We start from the raw sequence: 25,236 nt of genomic DNA, 5'->3' as shown, positions 1-25,236 counted from the left end.
CAGATTTGAGGATTTTCTATGACTCATGTTCCATATTAGTCAAGAGGGGTGAGTGATCTCGAAGGTCCTTTGCCATGACTGCTGTTCTGTGAATCCAGGGTTAAAGGATAGGTTTTACTGACCTCATGGAGGGTGACTGGAAGCAGTTTCGTAACTATGGGAGCAGCAGGGACATTCATGAGTCATAGAAGTCACTGAATCTTTCATATTGGAAACTGTTGAAATTACAGATAAACTGAGATAGGGATCAGACTTAGTGTTTAGTTTTTTATTCACAGTTTGATCACTAGAGGCTATTGGAGGCAAATGAGTATACTCACTTTACAGTCAGCCATATCTGAGAGATTAGAGGCAGTGCCCTAAAATGAGAACAAACCAAGTGCTTGGATAGGTCACTGAATCACTGCTTTCACAGGGGTACTGAGATCAAGGTAGAATACAATTTTGTTCTGTGAGGTATTCTGCTCATGTCTGCTGCTTCTGAGAAAGGAGGAGTTATTAAGAGCAATCTCAGCTTCTAGAAAGACAGTGACTTTGTGGCTGATGTGAGCTAGAATAGATGTGAGCATATGGGGAAAGTCTTAAATTTCAATCCAGCATCATCTTAAGGGGAATGTAGCGAGGAAATGAAAGGCAGTGGTGACAACTGACAGTAAACACTGGGAGAATGTGGTAGGGTCACTAGACACTCGTGCTTAGCAGGCCAAAGAAACCTCCAGTTGGCTTTAAGACAGAGATCTAGATGTGCGCACATCCAGGCTAGGCTAGTCTCTCAAAATACACTTTTCATTAATTGTTAGCCTGGGCCCACCTCTGTTGCCTGCACCCTTCCCTGGGGACGTAGGAATAAGACGAAGCCAAATTCTTTTCATACTCTTTACATCGTCGTCCCACCTCTGCTTAATCACAGAGTCGCTCACATCCTCACAGGTGCCAGGTTATCCCCTTAGCAGTCTGTTTTCTCTCCTCTTCTCACACTTTGTCCTGTCAAGATGCCTTCCTTCTGTCCTGGACTAATCACCTCCTTCAAGTCTTTGTTGACTGGACTCCTCTGCTAATTTGCAACCAACCTCTGTCCTCCTTCTTTTCCAGAGCTCCATATTGGAGGAAATGAGCCCCTAGAAGCCTAGAGGGAAATTTAGCCAGGGCAGAAGGGATGTTTGGGGCTACTCAGCCGGTCTAGGGAGATGCTAGTACCTTGAAAATCACTGTGGGTCATGGGTTTTAAAGAGTTTCGATTCAAGGGAATAGGCATTTTTTGAGTGCAGGCTACTGAAGAAAAGCCTCTGTTAACTAAGTCTCCATTTAACAACTGTCCTTTATTTTGTGTAAAATCACACAATTCTGGGATGTCAGGACTCTTGTCAAGCAGGAAGTCTGGGATTCATAGAGGAAATGGATACAAAGTTTCCAACAGTCTGAGCTCACGAGCATTTAATCAGAGTCCAGTGCGCCCAAAGCGGTTACTTACAGGAAGATGGGACGAGCACTGGGGTTGTCATATGGGTTGTGGGGAGAACATCTTTGCTTAGGAACCAGACCAGCTGTCTCCTTCCTGCCTTCTGCCTTCCATGTGACCTCCCCTTCACTTCTATAAGCCCAGGACAACTCCTGGGGGCCCTGTAGCACGGCAGGGCAGGGCAGGGCAGGCATCACCTCAGCACTTTCTTCCCTTTCTCTTACGTGTTCAGGGACAATGATTGTGCAGACAGGCAGTTTAGGAGCTAGAGTTAAACTTCAGATTCTGCCACCTGCAACCTGAGAGGTAGAGCTAAGAATGCATTCTGGAGGCTCCTGTGTCTTCTCTCATCCTGATTTCTCATCTTGACAGATTGGTTACCAGGCCTGTGGGCCTATATTTAAAGTCCTTTGAATGTACTGTTTCTCTGTTCATCCTAACGAAGACCCCTCAAACCAGAGCACAGCTTTCAGAAATAACCCCGTGGTTTTCTCAAACTGTCAACCTGTGGTCAATTTCTCCCTCTGGGAGGGCAGTGGGCTGGAGTCCAAAACAGAGGAGGAGGAGTGGGGGAGCCCCAGGGCTGGACAGTCTGTCCCTGCCCATATGCACGCCAGCCATAGCAGGGAGAGGGTCAGCTGACATTGACCTGCTGGAAAGTTTAAAAGTACAAACAGCATCACAGACATTGGAATGATGAGAAAATGAGGAATGGGGATGGCCCATCAGTGAGGAACAAAAAATTTTATGTGATTCCAGAGCCTTTGCAGTTGGTTAGAAGGGGAGTGTGGCCATTCTGCAATCCCATCAGCTCCCCTCCATCTGTCCTTGCTGTGCCCTGAACAAGCACCCCAAAAAGCCTGGCTGACCACCTCTGGCAGTCAGGTTTCACCTCAGCTCCTCAGACTGCTTGGACTTCTATCGGGTCTCTAGTACAGACCACACAGGTCTAGGAACGAAGGCTCATAAATGGAGCAGGGCCATTCTCGTCCACCTTTTCCACAACACATTCATGGGAGTGTCCAGTACCGCACGTGCCCCGCCCCCCCGCCCTCCAGTCCAAGGTTGCCCCTGCCTGTGTCTGACCCCCTGGAATATTTACAATTTGGGCTTCTGGGGAGGAATGACTACCTCCTTCCCTTAAATTGTCAGCCATATTATGCCCTTGCACTCCCACACATAAAATTTAATTCTTTCCTGGCCAGGCTTACAGTTTCCTAAAGCTAGGGGCTGGTCTCACCTACCTTGATATGCAGCCCGTCCGTCCCTCCAGCTCCGTGGCTGTCAACCTCTAGCACACACAGGCATCACCCAGAGGGCTTGCTGAAGCAGACTGAGGGGCCCCTCAGAATTCCTGACTCAAAGTGGACCCCAAGAATCTGCATTTCCAACAAGTTCCCAGGTGATACTGATGCCGCCAGTTGGGGGCCACACTTTGAGCACCACTGACTCAGTTTAGCCTCTTCCAGAAAGCGTCCTGGAGAAACCTGCCGCCTCAGTGCGGCTGCCCGATCCCCTAAGTCCTTCAGAGCTGGAATTTTGCTGACCCCTCGGGGCAGGCAATGCTTAGTGAAATAAGAGACCAAGACACCAGGATCTTGTTAGCTGGATATATTTCATTTTTTTTTGTTTGTTTTTGTTTTTGTCACAGAACACTGTTTGCAGTAGAGGAAACTGGCATTGCAGTCTGGTGGTAAAATGGCTTGTTCACATAAACCAGTACATGTTCATCCTTTAGCGCAAAAAGCCCTAATGGCGCGTACCCTATTGAAATTCAGGACATCTCCAATATTTTCTCTCTCTGTTTTTTTTTTCTTTTTCTTTTTTTTTTAATAAACATTTTCAAGGTTTGTCCAAAAGAAGGCCATATAGGTTCTTGGCTAGCGGAAGACAATTCAGAACAGTTGTTGCACACTTGGACTGTCACCTTCTCCAGGCTGGCAGTTGATATTTTTTTCCAACTCATTTTTATTAAAAAAATAAAAAAATGCTCCAACTATCAGTTTTACAAAATCTCTAAGGGAAACACAAGAGCAAGGTGCTGAGGTAAAAAACACCTGAGGTAGCTTTTTTTGTGTGTTTTTCTCATTTAAAAAAATCTGTAAATTTAACGCCCTGGGCCAACGACCTCGTGTAAATTGCTATTTTCCTCCACTGTTTTTTTTTAAAGAAAGAAATCATTTTGCTGAATATTGATGGCTTATACACCAAAATGTAAAAAGACAAAATACATTCTTTCTTTGTGGAATTTTTCTTTGTTTGGTTGGTTGGTTTGATGGGTTCCTGTTTTCCTCTTCCAAAATGCTAGGACAAGTACCATTGACTCTTGTTCTTTTGAGTAACCAAGTGTAAGTTGAGGCTGGTTTGTGTGTTTCGCTTTTGTTCCTTTTGTGTGATGTGATACTCAGAGCACTGCTTTGCCTGGGGAGTGCGTAGGTACCGGGAATTGAGAAAGAGGGATGAGGGAATTAATGGGGATGGAGAAGAAGGGGAGGGAAAGAAGGTAGGGGAGAGATAAACAGAGAGAGACAGAGAATTATATAGCAGTATGCAAAAAACCAGTTTAAAACCTGTGAAGCAAAGAGAAGTGGGTGCGTGAGCTAGATAGGGATGAAGAGACAGTTTCCTCTTCAGAGAGACGGTATCCCTTCTGTTGACGTGCACAGGCGGTCCAGAACTGCTGTGAGTGTCCTTCCGAGATTCCCCTCGGGTGAATTTTGTGTGGGTGGTCTTGAAGCTCCTTACTAAACCATCAGACCTCCCAAAGAACGACTTGATTCTTTAAAGTCTAGAAAAGCCTGCTTTCTCTTTAAAAAGAAAAAAAAATTAATAATTGATTAAAACTTGGGAGTTAGTTGAGTTATTTGATATATTATTTCTAAAATATATTAACGCTGCAGGCACCCTGTGTCACCCACAGGCCACATATCTTAACATCTTTTCCCTTCTAATATGTACACACATGTACAGAGACAATTTCCACAAAAAGAAAAGGATGTGAATTTTGCTTTGCTTTGAGCACGTTCACCTATGTTAGTTCAACTAAAAGGGATAGCGTGGTAGGAGGTAAGGAGAGATCCGAGTGATGGTGCAGTGGATGGCTGGGAAGCCTGCAGAGGCCCTGGGGGAGGCAGGAGGCCCGGAAGGGGCCTGGTCTGACCTCCCGCCCCCTTCCTGGGCCTGGGGTTCTCAGGGCCTCTGCAGAGTCCCCTGCACCTCCGCAGACTTCTCATTCCTCAGGATGGTCTTTGGTTTGCTCCCGAGCTGGCTGGCTGTGTTTGGTCTCATTCTGTCAGGTGTTGGAAGGGCTACATTCATCCGTTGTTTTGCTGGTGCCTGTGGGAGCCTCACTTGCTGCGCTGTGAGGCGACTCCCTGAGGATATTTCTGCTCCTGCTGTTTCACCTGTTGTACAATTTCCCTGATCTTGCGCTGTGCAGTCTGCAGCAAGGGAGAGGAGGGGACAGGGGAGAAAAAGGAACCCAGTTCTGAGGACAAGCAGTGAGGGTGGGCGAGTGGGGCTGGTACTTGGGGAAAGGCAGTGGGAAGTTCAGAAAACTGTTGTCTACCCGCTACGGCCGTCACTCCAGGGGCCTTTTCCACCTAAAGTAAAGCAGCAGGGTCCCCTTCCCGCCCCCCCGCCCCCCTCGAGGCAGCTGGGTACAGGATAAGGAGGTGGGAACCCGGAAGCTTCCAGGTGGTTGATGGACAGATAAGCCAAGAAGCAGAGCCAGGCAACCAGTGAGGAGGAAGCCTCGTGGAGGTCAGACAGCAGTCCCCTCCCCTCTACACTCAGCAGCCTTCAGGGCTGCCCCACCCACCTTTCTGGAGTCCCTAGGAAGAACATGAGTGTGATGCCAGGAAGGATGGACAAGAAATGGGACAGGGAAGAAGTGAGAAACTGGCCCACGCACTCCACCATGTACAACTAGAGAAAGCACGTGAGCCCACACCTGGCCCCTCACCCCCCGCCCCCCCCAGTCCTCCAGTGCAGGGAGAGCCCTGAGGCTGCACGCCTGTGAGAGCCTGGCAGTTCTCACACATTCCCAGGGCACCCGAGGAACTGGGGTGCAAGGGCAGCAGGGGGGCTGTGGCCAGGGCTCTGACTGTAGGAAGGGGTATGAGAGAGCAGCTGCATGCAAGGGCCTTGCTCACTCAGTCTCCTGCCTCTGGGAGAGCGAGCTGAGCACTCAAAGCTTTAGTGTCAGCCTAGACCCCCTCACTGGTTTAGGGCAAGGACGGGGACTGCCCTATCACCACACCAAGCAACAAAAAGCATCAGAAAGAGGGGTGCCTGGATGGCTCAGTCAGTTAAGCATCTGACTCTTGCTTTCAGTTCAGGTCATGATCTTTTGGTTCATGAGTTCAAGCCATTGTCGGGCTCTGTGCGGATGGTGTGGAGCCTGCTTGGGATTCTCCCTCCCTCCCATCTCTCTCTGCTCCTCCCCTGCATGCAGACACACATACTAGCTCCCTCCCTTAAAATAAATAAACTTAAAAAAAAAAAAAAAGGGATCAAAAAGAACCAGGCTACACGATGCCGAGTCACTGGTCCTTCTGAATGAAAGAGACGCGGCCCTGTGCCCTGATGGGGGATGTCATGGTGAGAGGGGAAGAACAGCAGAGAAACAAAGGTCTCCTGCAATGAGCATGTTTAACTCTTAACAGTGGATTTCTGGCACCCATGCTGGTTCTCAAAACCTTACTGGGGCACCCTGAAATGGGGTCCTTGCCTTGAATGTGGTTGCCACCAGGGGAGCGTGGTGACTGAGGCCTGAGGAGGTGAAAAAGGAAGGGGAGACCTTATACTTTAGCATTTCAGAGGGTTGGAGATGGGCTTGACTTGACTTCGAAGTGCTAGGCCCTTCCTCAAGCGCCCCTGGCATGCCTGGGGGACAGCAGGGGTAAGAAGGTACGGAACAACTTGCCCTGTCCTGTAGGCAGTCCCTCAGGAGCCAGAAAGAGCTTCCATCTGTGCATGGGGGGTGGTGGGGTGGGGAGTGTGTGCAGGGCATGGCCAACCTGACAGGCCTCCAGTAGCTCAGAACCGAATAGAGACTGGCAGGAGGGACCAGACCCTCACAGCACAGGTACCTGGCTAGCAAAGAAATGCCCGATAATTCTGACGATCACTTCCTCATTTTCATCTGGCGTTTGGTCACGAGGCACGATGACTTCCGCACTGGTTAAGTTCTGCAGTTCGTTCACCTGTGAAGGGAGCAAAGTGGGGTCAGGAGACAGTGGGAGAGGGGAGTGCTGGAGGGCAAGGCACCTGGAGGCTACTCTCCTTTCCTTCAGTCTAGGGCATGGGGGGCAGGTGGGTTCCCAGCCCCTGGTCACACGGGGCCATGTTGTTTTAAGCCTTGGGAGACCCAATGGGAGACCCAATGGGAGGCCCAGGGAGAGTCCAGCCTCAGACTTCCTGTGAAGGACCAAACTAACTCCATGACAGGCTCAGAAACTAGAAGGCCTAAGTTTCTGTTTCCTCAGGTGTGACTTAGCAGCAACGGAAAGAAAAACAACCCACCTGTTGCTCAAGCAGATACCACCACCAGCCCGAGCCAACATCATTAAACGCCCGATGTTCCCCGTTTTAGTGAGCCCACTTAGTTTTAAGTTAGCCAATCACCCTGTGCCGCGCCAACCTCTGCCGATGTGCCGCCCAATCATTTTGTAACCCCAGCCCCTCACTCCACCCTTCACCCCATCCCTCGCCCCTACTGTAATAAAAACCCTGCTTGACTGATGATCAGGCTCTCGGCACGGATCCACTGTGTAGGTGAGGTCTGAGAGTCCAAGCCTAAGCCCGGATAAATGCCCTTTGCTTTTGCATACGTGACTCGGACTCCCTGGTGGTCTTGGTTTCTGGGGAAACCACGATCTGGAGCTCCTTTGGGGCTGAATTCTGATTCTGGAGTCCCCACAGTGCGGTTCCTGCACGTGCTCGCAGTGACCCAGGCTCTCCCATCACAAGGAATGAAAATCACCACTGGGCATGCTCTCTGGGTACCAGCTGCAAGCCGACACCACCTCTCAGGCTCACCAAAGTAAGCTTTCCTTTCTAATCAGGCCTTGCTCTGATGCCTGCTCTTCATTCTCATCCCTGCCTCTGAGTCCTGCTTATGCTGCTCCAGCCAGTGGGCTGTTGTTGCTTCTCTCCCTGCCACTGCAGCTCTGAGCCGGCCCCCTGCAGGGAGTGGCCAGCCCAGGCTGCTCTCCCTCACCTAGTGCCCACCTCCTGCACTCTGGTGCTGCTCCTCACCAGGCTCAACAAGCCTACAGGGTCCTGGGGTTCACCCCAGGCCCTGGCGGGGGCTGAACACACAGGTGGGTATGCGAGGCCCAGTGGACCATTGACAGTTTCTGGGGGGTGGAGGATGCACAGAATTCAGTGACTGGTTCTAAAATGGGCCACGGGCCATTTGCTCTCTTTGGCCCGGTGCCTTCTAACTGACCGAGAGCTGGTGTGTGTGACATCTGATACTGGTCACATTCCTGGATGTGGGGAGTAATCTGCAAGCCATTCAACTTTATAAAGGTGACTCGCTATATCTAGAACTTGGCTTTGAGTCCTTAAAAAGTTTGTGTTAAAGAAAATAGCAGGTGTGTGCATGCGCACACACATACAACTCTAGAGATCCCTCAAATTCCTGCCACCTAAGACTATCACCTTGCTAGTGTGCACAGGCTTGCGGGGTCATATCCCCACCATGTAAGTCATGTTCTGGATCCCTTGTGTCTGACAGACTATCTGCTTATTCCTACAGGCTTCAAAATTGTTTCTCTGGCACTTTTCTAATTACTTTGTGTTGCTGCCACTTTCATTTTGAAAACCTTCACTGCTTTTTTTTGTTTTTGTTTTTTAAAGTATTTCCTTTTTGCCCACCACCCAGTTGCTAACCCAGCTCACTTCTAACAAGATGGGCAAGTTTGGGAAAGAGCCAGAAGACAGAATCTGCAGGAGGGAAAGTATGAAAAGTCAGAGAGTGTAGGATACCAGACCCTGCAGGCCTCTTAGTGTGAATTTAGGGAAGATGACAGTCTGCTAGGTAGGTATCTGAGGGTGGGGGTCTATTCCCTAGTATTTTCCTGCTACTCTCTGTGGGTTTAAAGTGGGCAGGAGGCAGCCTCCTTCTCTTCAGGAAGGACCTTCATTCTCCAGAAGCTGAGATACAGAACCCTGGGGTTTTTCGTGGCCTGGCTCAGTACCACGGATCTGGGGCCCTCGGCTCTGGAGGAATGTCCTTCAAGAACCAGTGGGGGTCTGAGGGCAATCAGGTCAGACCTCTAGAGGGGATCAGCCCAGCTCAGCAAACTTACGGTTTTGCCGCCCTTGCCAATCACCCGGCCAGCTGTAGAAGAGGGCACTCTGATGTGGGCTTCCAACTTCACCTCTTCTTTGGGGTTAAAGAAGTTTTCTTCCTTCAGTTTCCCAAAGATCCGCCCCTGGGCCTGAGACAGCAAGGCGTGACTGGTGACTCTCAGCTGCCTGTAGGCCGACTTCGCTGTGCAGCTGCCAGAGCCGGTGAGCCCAGGCCTGCACACCCCCAGCTCCAATTCCCTGGGGTCACACGCGGGGGAGCTGCATACCCTGCTTCCCTCCTTCAGAGACCTGGCTGTTCCTACCACACTCGAGGAACGTCCCTGACCGCTGCCTCTAGGAAGCTTTGTATGTGCTGCGGGGGTGGTGGCGATGGGGTGGGACTGGGTCTTGTTCTCTTATCCCCATATCTACAAATGCCTGGCTGAGTGAGCCTGTCTAGGGGATCCTTAACTTCCTCCAACCACGGAATGTTGCAGGTGGAGTGGGCGGTGACTGGGGCTGCTCTCTGATGCCTTAACTCCAGCCAGCGCAGCTGAGAGGTTCTGGTTTAAAAAATAAGACAAAAAACTTTAAAAACGGAGATATAATTTACAGAGCTTAAAATTCATCATTTTAAAGTGTACACTCCAGGGGCGCCTGTGTGGCTCAGTCGGTTAAGCATCCGAGGTCAGCTCAGGTTATGATCTCACGGTTCATGAGTTCGAGCCCCGCATCAGGCTCTGTGCTGCCAGCTTAGAGCCTGGAGCCTGCCTTCAGATTCTGTGTCTCCCTCTTTCTCTGACCCTCCCCTGTTCATGCTGTTTCTCTCTCTCTCTCTCTCTCTCTCTCTCTCTCAAAAATAACATAAAAGAAATAAAAAAATAAAGTGTACACTCCAGTAGTTTTCGGTGTATTCACTTCCTTTGGCTGCCGTCACCACTATTCAGGACATCTGCCTCCCAGTCCCCCGGAGAAGAACTCCATACCTAGCAGGCAGTCCCCATTCATCCCCTCCCCCAGCCCCTACTTTCTGTCTCTATGGATTTTCTTTTGCTGGACATTCATACAAAGGGACTCATATAACATGCAGTCTTTTTTGTCTGTCTTCATTCACTTCATGCAATGTTTTCTAGGCTCATTCACGCTGTAGCATGCATCAGAGCTTTACTCCTCTTTATGGCTGACTAATGTCCTGAGTGTATAGATCACGTTTATCCACTCATGAGTAGAAGGGTTATTGTTCTTAAATGTTTCCATGTGTGTTAATGTCTTCTCAAATTTTAAATATTTTTAATAAGGATTCTACTTTTATAAATATGTTTCTGACTTTTAAGAAACCCAAATTATAATTTTCCTAGGGGAGAAAAAAGGGGACAAACAAAATGCACCCCACCAAACAACTTCCAACAAGCTACTGCTTTTTCCCCTTTCACCTGAAAGTTATGCCCCTGTAGACTGAAGAATATAAAAGACTAAAGGAGTCTTTTATCCTCAAAACTGTAGCTGAGAGGTCAAAGATAGCCCAGAGGAGTGCCCTTTGAACTAAGCACTGACAATCTACATTTCCATGGGAGAGAAAGGAAGGGGCGCTCCAAGCAGAGCTCCAGGGAACAGCCTGAAGGTAGGCAAGACTGCGTGAGTCTGAGACTAGTGAGCAGAAGCAGGAAGGGAAATGGAGGCTGGGCCTCTCAAGGAAGTCTTGGGCATGCCTTTGAGGTGGCTAACGCCTGCTAACGGCCCTCAGCTACAGCTGGACTGAGGGGGCCCCTGGCACCTACCTTGAACTGGGCTTCAGGTGGGCCGGTGATGATGACCATCCTTTCACTGACATCTGGGCCTTCCGCTGGGGCAATCTGCAGTTTACAAGGCAAGAGGAAAATGCTGCTGTGGGGCTGTGGTCCTCAGTCCCCTCTCTTGTCTGGTGCATGGTGCACACACACGAGAGACTACGGTGCGGTTTCTGCCTTTGCACCTGCTGCTGCCACTCTGGGTCTCAGGAAGTTACCACCACAGTGCCCAGTATCAGATTTGGGTCTTTGACCATCCAGGCAGACTTGGAAGCAGTACAAGGAGCTCCTGCCTGGCCCTGCCCCGAGCGCCGGCAATGACTGGCCTCTTTTTACTGAGCCAAGGGAGTCAAGAGCTCTAGGAGGAAGAGGGAGGTGTAAGCTCAGCCAGCCCACTCAGGGCCCAAAGGGGCAAAGGGCTAGTCCACAGAAGCACTGGTATGGAGCCAACTCACAGGAAGGCCCTGGTTCTAATTCTCAGCTCACCGAAGCAATCGGCTGCAAGGGAGAGTTGTGCTAGAGCATGAGTGGCCCGGACCAGCTCCTCCATGGCCCGGGAACTAGGTGTGACAGCACCAGAGCAGGGATGAGGTCACCCTGGTCCCAACGTCTGTTCTGCAAATCCCTCCCCTCCCCGGCCTCCATGTCCTCCTCTGTGACATCTGGAGGTGAAATCCGGCAAGCTCAATGCTGCCTTCTGTTTGTGAGTCTGTCTGCTTGATTTGGGAGCCTCCGCTCTCTTGTAACACAACTCAATGACAGACCAAGCAAGCATTTTTTTTTTTTTTGGCCGTCCTTAGACTCACTTTATATTTTTTTCTGCATACCCTGCCTTATTCTGAAAATCATTAGGGCAGCTTTGAAAATAAAAACAGTGTAGCAAAACTAAAGTTAATTTAAAGTAAAATGAATTAAAAGTACACAATTTAGGAATGAAGCAGGAATGAGGTCAGTACACAAATGCATTTCATAAGGTCTTATACACCTGCCTTAGGTGAGCCACTGACTCAGTTTAAGCCAAGAGCAAAAACAAAAAAAGAAACATCAAAACATCAATTATAGGGTCACAGTATTCCTAAAGCCAAAAAAAGAAAAGCCAGCAGCTCAGGAGAGCAACAATCTGAGACTGGTTCACAGTGAATGTGAACCTTCCCACAGTGAATGGGAAGAAATTCGCTTTCTGTCAGTCTCTGCCTGAGGCCGGGCTCCATCTGTGGGCCTCGCGGCGCTGTTGCTGCCTTGGCTTTATGGTGAGGACACATCCAAGGTTCCGGATGTGTCCTCACTATAAAAACACATCCCCCACCACAGGACCTTCAGAGAAGGCTCTGGACCTGGTCCTCTGTGGCATGAGGATGAACGTGACACACAGACCACCACGCCCTGAGCAACTCGGGACTTCTCTTTGTGTGGACAGATTACCTGCCAGCCTTCAACTGTAGGGCAGCAGCCTCAGCCGAAAAGCCAAGATTGACTGCAGTGTCCCAGGGGGCTGGGGCCTTCTGGCAGGCCACGCACACTGGCCCTCGAGACCCCTGGTGGGAAAACCCCTGCCTCTGCTGGTCTATTTGCAGATGGCATTATGTCCGGTCCTGCTCTCCAAGAGTAAACAAGAGAGACTGGGACACGGACGTGTTCCCAGCTCTCATCCACCCAAATCAGTTCTGCAGTCGCTGTCCACCTCCTAGTGACTCCGGGCTGCCTTGTTCAGCTTCTGAAACCAACACCCCATCTCTCGACTGCCTGACATTCACCAGCCAAGACCAGCAGTCCAGGAGCTACTCGTGTGCTCCTGCAGGTCTGGAATGACAGTCCACCGGCAAACTCCCTCGAGAGCACCAGGAAGGGGAACTCTGTTTTATGACTGAAACAAAAGGGACCCAGAAGTGAGGTGACTGCCGAGATCCCGGGGTGAGCTCAGGGTAGCAGGGGCTGGCATAAGGCTCAGGAGTTTTGTGTGGCATCCCGAAGCCTGCTGGCTGCTCTGCAGGGCAGGCGAGTGACGGGAGCCTGGCTCTCATCTGTAACCAAGTCATCTCGGGGTGTGCCTTCCCAACCTCAACTCAGCCCAGCCCCTACCAGTACTCAGCCCCCACATACTAGTGAGCGGCTCTCTCCCTGCCCTGGCAGCAGCTAATGTGTCTCTAGCTGTGGTCCCTGAAGACACGCAAAACAGGAATGGAAGGTTCTTTAGAGTGAGATTGTCCATTTTGCTTTAGAGAAAATGCTTTCGGAATCCTGTTGAAAATAACAAAGACAGGACTGGTTTTTTAAAGTTGTAAATTTCCAACTGATACTTGGCTTCCGTGGTTTTCTCTCCTTTACTACTATGGAGAGACGCAGGGGTCGGGGAAAGAAGGCAGCGGCTGGAGAAGCAGGAGGCTGTGTGCAGCGTGAAGGATGATGGGCACCGCCAGCCTGCAGAGCCCATTCGGCGCCCCTGGTCCTGCCCTCTGTGTCTGTCCATCAGAGGTCAAGCCAGCTGACACACTATGGCTCAACCTTGCTGGGACATGGAAGGGTGGTGGGGATGCCGTGGGCTGGAGCCCAAGGGATTGCCCTCTCTCTCGTTTTCCCGAAGGCCGGCTGGAGGTGACTCTGGTATAGCACTCAGGTTGCTGTGGTGGAAAAAAAAACTGGACCAGAGGTCGGATCACCCGGTCAAATGTCAGCTCTCATGTTCTTTATCTTTGTGGCCGTTAACATTCAACAAAACCCTCTGGGCCCTGGTTCCTTACAGGCAACTGTAAGTGGGAAACGAATGCCGCAGTCAGTCCCAGAGGTGCTCAGCATACGACAGGTCAGAGCCGGTCCTGCCACTTGCATGCGTTGGCCTGGTCCCTGGGCCTAAGCCCCACTTTTCCCCAGTAAAAAAAAAAAAAAAAAAGGAAAGATTTCATGTCATAATCCCTTGAGCCCTTTTTACTTGAAATCTTCTCATTCTGTCTCCTGCACGGTACCTCAAGGCCACACGACTGGACACTGGGAAAGGCCCTTGGGGGTGGCTGGCCCAGTGGCCCTCCACGCTGTACCTGTCCCACCATGGGGCCCAGCATGTGGGCTGGGGTCTCCGCTGCAAGGAGCCTACTGGGAGTCACACCTGCATGTGCTGTGCTGCGGTCACCCGCACCTCAGGGCTCCGGGCCCCCACGGGGTCTCTGGGCCTCGCAGGTAACAGAGCAGAGGCCTGAGACGGGAAATGATTTACCTAAAGAATATTCTGTGATGGTCCCCTTGCAATCCTTGGGCTGCATTACTCAGAATGTTTCGTTTTTGCTTTTTCTCCAGCACACTTGCTGTGGGAGAAATTCCAGCTCTTCTTGGGGAGAAAGCGCAAGCATTCTTTCTCTCCAAGTCATGAGACTTCTCGCTTGGAATTCCGGGTTGTCCCATGGTAGCAAATTATTTTACGTAACAACGGAAACTCTGTTTTCAAAAGTGTTTCATGAGGCTTGGGACGTGCTCAGCATTCTGCCTGTGAGTCAGGCGATAGCTGGGCTTGGAGCAGGACCAGGGTCGAATAATCCTTCCCTTTCAGCTTCTCACATGCTTCTTCACATCCCGCTCGAAGGGGCAGGATGTAGGTCTGCAACTGCACTCACTACAATTTCCATAAATCAAGGGGCCTTCCTTCCTGAGCCGCTCTGTGCAGTCCCAGGACTGCCCATCCGGCTGTGACACCAGCTTTTGTTTACCTACGATTTTATGGCTTTCCAAAGAGTTTTTCATCCAAACTACTTTCTAGAGGGTTTGTGAAGCAGAGACTAATTAAAGTGTCAAAGCACTGATAACAGTGAAGTGAAAATGACCTCTGCTGAAGTCCATCCCTTTAGCTCAGAGGGAGAAATCCTCAGCCTTTTTTCTTCCTTTCTGGTTTTTTTTTTTTTTTTTGCTTTACTTCTTGAAAAGAAGACTATGGTAGCCTAAACAGGACTGGGTTGGCTTGTCTGCTACTAGTAATTTTTCTAATTCAGTTGTTAGTTGAGCAAGAAAGGAACGAGGGACGTAAAGATGAGAGCAGATGGGATTAACCTTGGAGGCCAATTTGCCAGATCCTGTGGGAGTCTGTCCCCGAAAGGAGTCAGCGCAGCCCAGGACTAGCAGAAGGAACAAGGCGCATGGGGTGGGGGCTGGTGACGGGAGAGGACAGGAAACAGGTGGCTGTGAGAGCAGCTTTACCTTGATGGAGGCCCCAGCGAATCGAGCCAGCTGTTTAATGTGCGCCCCCTTCTTCCCGATGATGGCACCTACAGCCTGGGTTGGGATGAAGAGATTCACAATCTCCTGCTCTGGATACTGGAAGGGCAGCACAAGACACGACATCATTCCCGCTGGGGTGGTTCCGCCAGGCACTCAGCAGGTACCGAGCATCTACCACGGGCCATGTGCTGCGGTGGCCCCAATACCCAAGAAAACAGTCAAAATGGTGTGTGGGATTCTCCTGTGGCCTAGGGCTCTGCAGGTGCAGAGCCTAAGGAACGAGCCTGGGCACAGGCAGCATGACTTTGACAATCAAAATGTGACCTCCTCTTGAGCAGTTCTGAATGTGCTGGATTCAGAAAGCTGTCTGTTCACCAGCTTTCCGTCATATGCAAGTGGGATAGGTACCGCTCACTCCTGTGTCTTTATCCAAGGAATCAATACTGTTATTAAATACACCTGGCCTGAGGACAGGGTCCTGAGGCACTTTGTTAGAAGGAAGGGAAAATGACTGCAGCTTGTAGCTACAACTGGTACTTTCGCCAGAATGGCATATTCAAAAGAAGAGAACAAGTAAACCTGCCGTGACCAGGCCACATGGTGACAGCCTAAAGAGACCAGGGGTCCTCCCTATAGGGGTCTGTGGGAATGACAGGACCTCACTGGTCAGACGTTCAAAGACCTTTAGAAATGCTGTTCTGTAGCTCAATACCATCTCCTAATGTTACCTCTTGATCATTCGTATGTTCTCGTTTCCTGCCACCTGTGGATTTGTGAGCATCGGCAGGACTGCTGAACAGGGCACGGGCGCTCGGAAGAACGGTTAGTGTGCCTGACTACCGGCGTAGTGTGGTGCGCTCAGGCCCTGTGACGTGTCACTCACAGGAAGACCTGGACACAGGATCCAGCACTCACGCCAGGACATTGGTCAGTCTGGCACGGCCCATGCAGTGCCTGCCACAGGAGAGGGAACAGTGGCCGGGGGGGCTGAACCGAGGGGCACTTACTGAGTGGTGATGTGGGAACGGCCCGAACTGGTGAGGCGGGTACAAGCTGGAGAAGTATCCAGAGTGAGTCTGCAGCATGAAAGAAACAGTCGGAAAGTCAGCGGCTGCCCACAGGCACTCTCTCCAAACTCAGGGAGGCAAGAGTCCCACACACGACACGGGCTCTGTGTACCGTCACCTGGCCCCATCGTCAGGTCTGCACCAGTCCACGGGCAGCTCGGATCTCCGCTCCACTTCTCCTGCCTCAGCACTGAATGCTGGGCTGAAAGTTTACCATGGCTAAGCTGCGCCACACTTTAGGCCCCTGGGAACTTACCACCACAGGAGACAGGGCACACACACACTCTCTGAACCTGCCCTCCCTCAGACAGGCAGGCCCAGTGGCTTCTATTTTCTGGGAAGCCACAGGCCATGGATTAAAAGGCACGCAGGCAACATCTAGAGTTATTCATGGCCAGCAACTTGTGCTCATGGGAAGCCAGGCCCGTAAGCTCCCTCAGAGAGTTTTGGAAGGAATGGAGAGATTGAGAAGGGAGGGATGGAAAATAAGGCTGGGAGAGGAGGGAGCGACCATGAATAAATAACATCATGTGTGAGTGTGAGGAGGGCTGGAAGGGAACAGGAAGGCAGATGTGGACAGAAAACAGAAGAGCTATTAAAATAACATTTAAAAAGTAGCTGCTTTGGGGGCACCTGGGTGGGTCAGTCAGTTAAGCGACTGACTCGTGATCTCAGCTCAGGTTATGATCTCACAGTGTGTGGTTTGAGCCTTGAGTCAGGCTCTACGTTGACAGTGCAGAGCCTGCTTGAGATTCATTCATATTCATTTTAATTCTCTCTCTCTCTCTCCCCCCTCTCTCTCTTCCCCTCCCCTGCTCTCTCTCTCAAAAAAAAAACTTAAAACAAAGTAGCTGCTTTTTATTGAATATCCAGTGTAGAAGGCACTCTGGCAGGTAATTTATTCACAAACTCTTCATCCTCACAACAGGCCTGCGAGACAGGAATAGGTCTGATTTCATACATTGGTATGGGCAGGACACTGACAGAATCGGCACAGGCTAGCTAACTGCACTTTGCATAAGGCCACATAAACGTTGGAACACCTGTTATAGGACAGGAGGTGAACGGCTCAGAGCACTATGGAGTCAATGCCTGTGGACTCACCCTGCAAGATGACCTCCCAGGCTTCTGGAAGGGGCCTAGTGTTTGTCTGAGGGCCCTTGAACAAATCTCATTGTTTTCTTAGTCTCCCAGATCTCCAGGTGGACTTTGAGTTCCACATCACAACTTCATCTTACAATTCACTAGGGACCAACTGAAAGGGTTTCCCTTTCAGAGCCTGGAGAATGGACTTCCGGCCCCCCGGGGTGGGGGTGATCACTGGGCTGTGCTTCGGAACTGCTGTGTAGATGCAAACCTTTGCTCTCATGCTTTGGCAGGAGGCTGCAGTGACAGCTCACACCCACAAGAGGGTGCTATGAGACCAGCATTCTCTGGGCACTTTCCACTTCAGACAGGAAGCTGAGTGAAGAGGGCTTATTACTTGGTCCTGCTTCTTCCTTGAAGAGCATTCAGCTCCAGACACTTCCTGCAGGTCCCTGTCCTGAGCCATGTAGGGTGAGGGGAGAGTTTCTGTGGCTTTCTGCTCAAAGCTCTATCTTGGGGAAAGGATAATTCCCCTTGCACCCCACTCCCCACCCCCACTTCCTCTTGCAGCACATCCTTTTCTTTGGGCCTCAGAACATCAAATAATTCTTTTGAATTGTGACTTGCCTTTTCCTTCCCAAACTAACGTGAGACCAAGAACAGACCAGCCACAGTGTGGTTCCTATGCTGGGTTCAAATACTTCCGACACAAACACTGTATCAAATCTAGACCAACCACTTGGGTTAGGGGAGAGAATGAGCTATAAAGGATGAAAAGGACTAAATTCCCACTCCACCTTGTATTCATGAGCTACTACAGCAGGAAAATTTGTGGGGAAAGAACCCCAAACTCGGCAGTCAACAGCTTGTTTCGAGCAGAGGTGCTGGCTTTATGCATGTAAGTTGGTTTTTGGAATCAGAATACTCATAAGACCTGAATCTGAATTATCAGCTCTGTACAAGTTGGAATAACTTATTCAACTCTTCTGAGCCTCATCCACAAATGAATTAAGATAATATCTAGATCTTCTAGAAATCAGATCCTCTAGTATATTATGATGCTTCCTTCAATCGTTCATTCATTCATGAAAAAGATATTCGAGCACCTACCATATACAAAGCACTGTTCTAGGTGCTGGGGACACAGCTATTAAGACAGAAAAGGTCCTTGCTACCACGGGTCTTATGTCTTATGGGGGAGGCAGAAAAGTATGGTGAAAGAAATGGCCAGGACGATGTGAGGAAGCGAAGCTGTGGAATGAGGGCTGGGATGGTAATTTTAGCTGGAGTGGTCCAGGAAGACTCTGAGGAGGGGACCTCTGAACTGGGATCCATGAGGAGCAGGAACCTACACAAGGCCCTTAGAAGGAAACACTGCCAGCAGGGTTCTTAAAGGTGCTGAGCCAGGTCAGGGGTTGGCCTTCTCAGAGACAGGAAAGGGGCCCGTATGGTGAAAACTGCAAACGATGGGGAGGCAGGCAGCCTGAGTTCACACAGGGCTTGTGGTCCTTAGTTTGAATATGGATTTGACTCTACAAAGTACCATGGATGCCCCTGAAAAATGTTATGTGGCATTTAGTGAGGTCACAGGAATGGAAGAAGCTGTCATTGGGTACTGGGTAAAAAGAGTCTTATTTATAATGAAATGTATGCCTAAAGCACACGATTTCCCATCCTCCCAAGCTTATATGGAGTCTACAATCTCAACTGAAAGAAGGCTTTCAAAACATGCTTCATCATAAGCATCAGAGAAATCACCCGCTGATGACTTGAATAAAGTTTTCTCTAATGGGAAAGCAGGTTGCAGCCATCTGATGAACTGAGGGTCCAAGGAGGGGGAGGTCGGAAGCCTGTCCTACCCCAACGAGGCAGCTGGGCTCACTGTCCCAGTTTGAGAGTCCCTAGTTATTTTACAAAAGAGAAGCTCCTTTATTTATTATTATTTTTAAATTATTTTTTAGAGGCCTCCTTCCCCATGTATTGCTCCCACAGACCCTCCATCTGAAGGTTTAGAAACCACCAAAAACCACATGAACTCTCTTCTATCTTAGGCTGCATCCCAAAATAATTTCAGTGCCAGCGAGATGAGGGGGCATGGAAACAGCTCCTTTATCTCTAAGAATTTGAGAAGCATTATGACACTGGGGAGGGGGGAGAGGTGTTATAGTAAAGGTGACTCTGACAAGTGTGCCCCCACCCCTGCCAACAGAGGCAGCAAGGTGGGTGGTCATTATTATCCAGAGGTTCATGTTATATTCTCAGTTTGAAAAACACTGGTGTCTGCTCTTTTTTTCTGCTTCATTCTGCTGGCGGGGGTGGGGTGGTGGTGGGTAGAGGAGTATATATCTGATGCATTGGTAAAAATTACAAAAGGAATTATAAACAGTTGGACCTGCTTTTCCTGGAAGAACTGCAGCATCCTTAGTTCTAAGCTGCTATGTATGACCGTCATCATGAGGTACGATGAAGCGGGAAGAAATCACGGGGTGGGAAGAGTGGGGGCTGGGAAATGGGCAGTGGACGGGGCAAGGGTCAGGCATACTAGTTTCAAATACTGAAACAGCTTCAGCACGAAGACAGACTGATGCCACATTGCAAAGATGGTGGATGCTCTGCCTAGGAGCCAGGAATGTGGGCATGGGCCTGAGGGAATGGAGAGGACTCCGGCCAGAGGGATCACTGTCATGAGCAGAGCTCTCCAAGATTCAGAAGGTACACCATTCTACCCTAGCCTGTCAAAGCGCCTCCCCACAATGGCTGCTTATCCACCTCTGTATGTTTTCAAGGGACAACCTCAGAAGCTGACGAAAACTAGAAATTGTTATGTAGCAAGAGGCTGAGCCTAGGCTTGAGCATAGATCTGCACCTGACTCTGCAGCCCAAGATCTCAACCACTATACCCAATGCTGCCCCGACCGGGAACATTCTGAATTCACTGGTTCAGATGGGGCCCATGGCACATGTTATGAAAAAACTCCCCTAAGGATTCCAATATGCCTTCTGTTGAGTTTATTTAAATATACAAATGGACAATTAAAATTATTAGACGTACATGAAGACCAGTAGCATGAAAGAAGGAAGCAAAGCGGAGCAAGGCAAACAAATGACCCAAGTGAACTAATTCAGGAAAGAGCTTTTTTAAAAAGTCTGATTTGGGGGTGCCTGGGTGGCTTGGTCGGTTAAGCAGCCGACTTCGGCTCAGGTCATGATCTCATGGTTCATGAGTTCGAGCCCCATGTTGGGCTCTGTGCTGACAGCTCGGAGCCTGGAACCTGCTTCAGATTCTATGTCTCCTTCTCTCTCTGCCCATCTCCTGCTCATGCTGTCTCTTAAAAATAAATAAACATTAAAAAAAAAGTCTGATGTGATTTCTTAGTGAGCTTTAAGATGACAGTTCATGCATCTGGAAGTACACTACTATGTGAAAAAAACCAATCAGAGACTTAGATTGATCTTGGAAAGGAAAAACTCCACAGAAGCTGTATAAATAGCAGAAAAGACACTCCTTGAAAGCCCATCAGTGCATTAGAAGATTAACCCATACAAAACACAAAGAAGGAACTGGACGTGAGAATGGAATAAGAAGATCTACAATCCGTAAAGTAGGAATTTCAGGATAGAATAAAGTGGAGGGAGGGAGAAGTAATATTAACATAAAGTACAGAAGCAAAAGATTTTCCTGAACCAAAAAACCAGAATCTTCAGATCAAAGGGTAGAGATTCACATTTCTGAACTCAAGGATTAAGGCAAAATACTAAAAAAGGCAAAAAACATACAAACAAAAACACTCCTTAGAAGGAAAAAGAGCAATCTACAAAATAAACCAAGCTGGCAGGATACACATCTGAAAACAAATACTAATAGTAATGTTTTCAGAGTTGTAAAGAAACTATCTCAAGAAATTCTTGGCTCCCAGTTGGACTTTCATTCATGCATGGGAAAAAGAAAAGTAGGGCATTTCAGACCTAGAATAGTTTAGAATTTATACTACATAAGTACTATTCCTGAAAAAAGTTGTGTAAGGAAGCATTCCTAACAAACAAACAAAAAAGCCTCAAATAACTCAAAAAATGAGACGATATACAGCACAAGAAACTGTCTGCACTGGACAAAGTAACCAGTTACAGTTTAGTTAATTCTAAACCGCAGGTTATGAAATTGTGTTACTCATTAGGAAAGAAAGCTTAACAGTTTGGAATAAAATTCCAGATTATTTCTAGAGTGCTGTGCCCAAAACACACGAAACAGAACTTACTGCAATAAAGACTTTCACAAAACCATAAGCAGTGGGAGAGCAGCCAACTGCTCCCATAATGTAGTAAGTCATAAGGATAAAAATAATCCAACAGAGGAGATGAGCCACCAATCAGAGCTTGCTTTAATAGCTACAAACACAACTTTGAGCCCATTAGAGAAGGTACATTTTTCCAAATGCCCATGAATTCAAAAACTGATCGTGCATGAGTAAGGTCACAAAAATCAGAAATTTTCCAATAACACTGTCTGAATACCAAGTATAGCAAAGAATTGCAAGATAACAGAAAAGAACCCATTAACTACTTGGAAATAAAAAACAAAGCAAAACAAAACAGAGCCCTGGCAAGTTTGGTTAAGGAAAAAAAGAGAGAAATATACACAAATACACAAATAATTTGCTAGGAATTATAGAAGAGTAGTACACAAGTTTGGAGACTTAAAAGGCAATAGTCCACTTTATACAATGTTATGCCAACACCTATGAAAGCCAGATGAAACAAATACTCTTATGACAAATAAAAACCAACAAAACCAAGTAAACAGTTTAAAAGAAACTGAAAAGTTTACAAACGATTTTTCTCCAAACCTAAGGTGGTAGGCCCAGATGCTTTATGGATAGGTTTTATCAAATCTTTAAGGAACAGAAAACCTACATATTCTTTAATTTTCCCAAACATATTAAAAGTTGGTCATCTCTCCAATTCACTCTTTTAGAAAAAAAAAAAAAATCCTGCTGCTACAGCTGTCGAAGAGAGAGTATACAACTATAGTAATTACAGTCCAGACAAAGAGATGAATGGAGGAGTCCAGGAAGATGACTAAGTAGGAATTTAGTGTCTGACAAGCTGGAATTTCAAACTGAGTGATAAAATGGTACATTACTCAATGAGTTACTTGTGGAAAACTGGCTATCCATTTGGGGGAAAAAAGATCGTTTTGTCAAAGTTTAAGTCAAGATAAATTCCCTATGGATTATAGATACAAAGAATAATCCTCAAAATCCAACAACTAAAAATTACTTTTCTTAAATTTCTACATGAATTCTGGTGAAGAGAAATCTGGGAGAATTTAAATTGCATATACCCTTTGATCCAGTAATTCTAGTCTTACAGAATTTACTTTCAGATATACTCATACATTGTGCAAAGACTTATAAAAAAGAATACACATTTTGACCCTATGTGTAGTAGAGAAAACCTGGAAACAATCCAAATGTCTATAAATAGTGTGCTGGTTACAAAAATTATAGTAAATCCATACAATGGAATACGTAGACATTAAAGAGAATTCGGTCTAGCTATGAAAAAATGCCTATAAGTAAAAAAACCAAAACCCTTTTAATTCTGTGTATGACATTCTATTTATGGTTTTGAATAATATGATTGTATATATGCTTAGAAAACATTTTTTAAAAGTGTAAGCATAAAGGTGCTATACTCTTGGGGAGTGCTTGTTGGGTAAAATCTGGGTAAGAGAAGGCAAGGCCAGGGAAAATGTTTACAATTGACTTCACACAACAGTTTGTTCAAAATATATCTATTCTAAATTATTACGGCATAAGACACCACAAATAAAGCTAAGAGAAATAACAAGCTGGTAGAAAATAATTTACAATATGACAAATGAATAATGGCCTTAATATGTAATCAGCTGTTACAAATCAGGAACAAAATGATGGAAAATAAAGATGATGACAATAGCAGCAAATTACACAGAAATTATTATGTGCAGGTTTTACCTTACTTAAAAACTCTTACAACAACCGCATGATATGTGTACAATTACTACCCCATCTTACAGACAGGGACACTGAGATGCAAAGAGGTTAAGTCACTTGCCCAAGGTTAAAAACAGCCAAGTGACAGTGCAGAGATTCAAATGCAAGTGGTCTGGCTCCAGAACCTACACTGCCTTTCAAAAGATTGATGGGCAAAGGAAACAGAAAGACAATTCATGAGAGGGGAAAAAATGGCCAATAAAAACTGTTGACAACCCATAATAACAAAAGAAATGTATGAAGTATTAGACTGCAAGGAATAATCACATGGGTTATGAGAGAATGGGAGAAAAAAATCCCTGTCACACACCAGTGGGAAGGAAATGTAGAACATCCTCCAGGTATCAAAATTTATGTATTATGTATCAACATTTATATATTTTATAATTATATATCATGTATAAAATTTATATATTCTTTGGCTCAGTAATTATATTTCAAGGAATTTGTCCTGAGGAAATAACTGTAAAAAGAGCCAACATACAAGGATTTCCACAGCAGAGTGAACATTTTGAATATATATTAGATATATGTAGCATATATTTACTATATAAAAATCATACACACACTCATATACATGCAAACATTTCTATATTGAGAACTAACTTGCATGTATTAAATTTCTGTGTTATTTTTCTTTTTTAATTTAATTTTAATTTTTTAAACATTTATTTATTTTTGAGAGACAGAGAGAGACAGAGCATGAGCAGAAGAGGGGCAGAGAGAGAGGGAGACACAGAATCCAAAGCATGCTCCAGGCTCTGTCTGAGCTGTCAGCACAGAACCCAAACGCGGGGCTTGACCTCAAACTGCAAGATCATGACCTGAGCCGAAGTCGGACACTTAACCGACTGAGCCAACTAGGCGCCCTTGTATTATTTGCTTCTTAAATACTAAGTATGTATTACTTTTATAACCAGAAAATAGTAAGTTTTCTCACACACACACACACACACACACATACTCATATGCTCTCAAATTGCAGAGGTTAGAGATGAACCTTCTGGAAATCTGAAAGCCTACATGACAGGAAAATAATAAAAGTATTTAAAACATGCCTACCACTCCCACCCAACCCTGTCCTCAGGATGCCTGGGCCCATCAGCCTGCAGTACACTCTGCACGTGTGGCTTTGGGGACCTGCCCCTGGCCCTCCATTTTAGCAGCCACCCCAGGGGGATGTAAACTCCTTGACCCAAGGAGCCATACTGTCACAGAGAGTTGGGGCAACTCTGTGCCCTGGTTAGAATCTGATCTTGATCAATGGGATCAAGATCAGAACTACATGGCTTTTAGCTTTATAAAGAAAGTAAAATCTATTTGATGAAGAACAGGAACTATGTATTTTAGTAAAAGGGTTATTGTACTGTTTTAGTGAATATCTCAGATGAAAGGGAGCTTTCCAACTGGCAAATCTTATTTTCAAGGTTAGAAAATTTCCTGCTACCACATGAGTGCTTCTCCCCTGGTTTTATATCAAGGGTCTGTGAACTCTTTCTGTAAAGGGGCAAATATATATTTTAGGCTTTGTAGGTCACAGGGTTTCTAACTGCATCTACTCAACTTTGCCATCATTGCAAAAACAAAAAACAAAAAGACAATATGTAAACAAAGTGTCATGGCTATATTCCATTAAAATTTTATTTATAGGGGCACCTGGGTGGCTCAGTTGGTCAAGCGTCCAACTTCGGCTCAGGTCACAGTCTCACGGTTCATGAGTTTGAGCCCCACATTGGGCTCACTGCTGTCAATGCAGAGTCCGCTTTGGGTCCTCTATCCCCCTTTCTCTCTGCCCCTTCCCTGCTCATGTGTGCATGCTCTCTCTCTCAAAAATAAATAAAACATTAAAAAAAATTTTTTTATTTCCCAAAATAAGTGGTGGAGGCGTCTGGCCCTTGAGCCAAATCTCAGAACAAGGGTTTGCTGACCCCGTATCTCAGGTAACCATTTTTTAAAATAATTCTTTTAATGTTTGTTTATTTTTCAGAGACAGAGAGAGACAGAGTGTGAGTGGGAGAGGGGCAGAGAGAGAGGGAGACATAGAATCCGAAGCAGGCTCTAGGCTCTGAGCTGTCAGCACAGATCCCAATGCGGGGCTCGAACTCATGAACCATGAGATCATTACCTGAGCTGAAGTTGGTGCTTAACTAACTGAGCCACCCAGGGGCCCCTCATATTACTGATTTTAGAAGTGGCCTGTTATAACATAGCTTTCCCCCCACTGTTTATCTCAACTTAGGTTCTGAGGTTATTTTCTGTAGGCAGTAACAGCCTTTCTCCTAAGAAAAGGAGATATGTCT

At 47.3% G+C, this 25,236-nt stretch overlaps 1 protein-coding gene across 2 annotated transcripts in view; it reads right to left on the bottom strand.

Moving 5' to 3' along the window:
* Window positions 1-3,055: 3,055 nt before the first annotated feature.
* The window catches only part of IGF2BP2 (insulin like growth factor 2 mRNA binding protein 2), a 158,423-nt gene continuing 136,242 nt past the window's right edge, over window positions 3,056-25,236 (bottom strand). Inside the window, exons 12-18 of one of the 2 annotated variants that reach the window (XM_029939698.1) lie at window positions 15,756-15,824; window positions 14,728-14,844; window positions 10,540-10,614; window positions 8,779-8,910; window positions 6,553-6,666; window positions 4,811-4,899; window positions 3,056-4,266 (exon numbers count right to left, since the gene is read on the bottom strand). In XM_029939698.1, the coding sequence (XP_029795558.1) occupies window positions 4,248-4,266; window positions 4,811-4,899; window positions 6,553-6,666; window positions 8,779-8,910; window positions 10,540-10,614; window positions 14,728-14,844; window positions 15,756-15,824 (615 nt within the window). In that variant the 3' untranslated portion in view covers window positions 3,056-4,247. Of the gene's footprint in view, window positions 4,900-6,552; window positions 6,667-8,778; window positions 8,911-10,539; window positions 10,615-14,727; window positions 14,845-15,755; window positions 15,825-25,236 lie in introns of both variants that reach the window. The other variant, XM_029939699.1, reaches the window with a different exon arrangement.

Source organism: Suricata suricatta, chromosome 5 (genome assembly GCF_006229205.1).
Source record: "Suricata suricatta isolate VVHF042 chromosome 5, meerkat_22Aug2017_6uvM2_HiC, whole genome shotgun sequence".
Taxonomy (NCBI): Eukaryota; Metazoa; Chordata; class Mammalia; order Carnivora; family Herpestidae; genus Suricata; species Suricata suricatta.
Note: the sequence above shows the minus strand (reverse complement) of the source record. Positions and strands in the feature narration are given on the sequence as shown.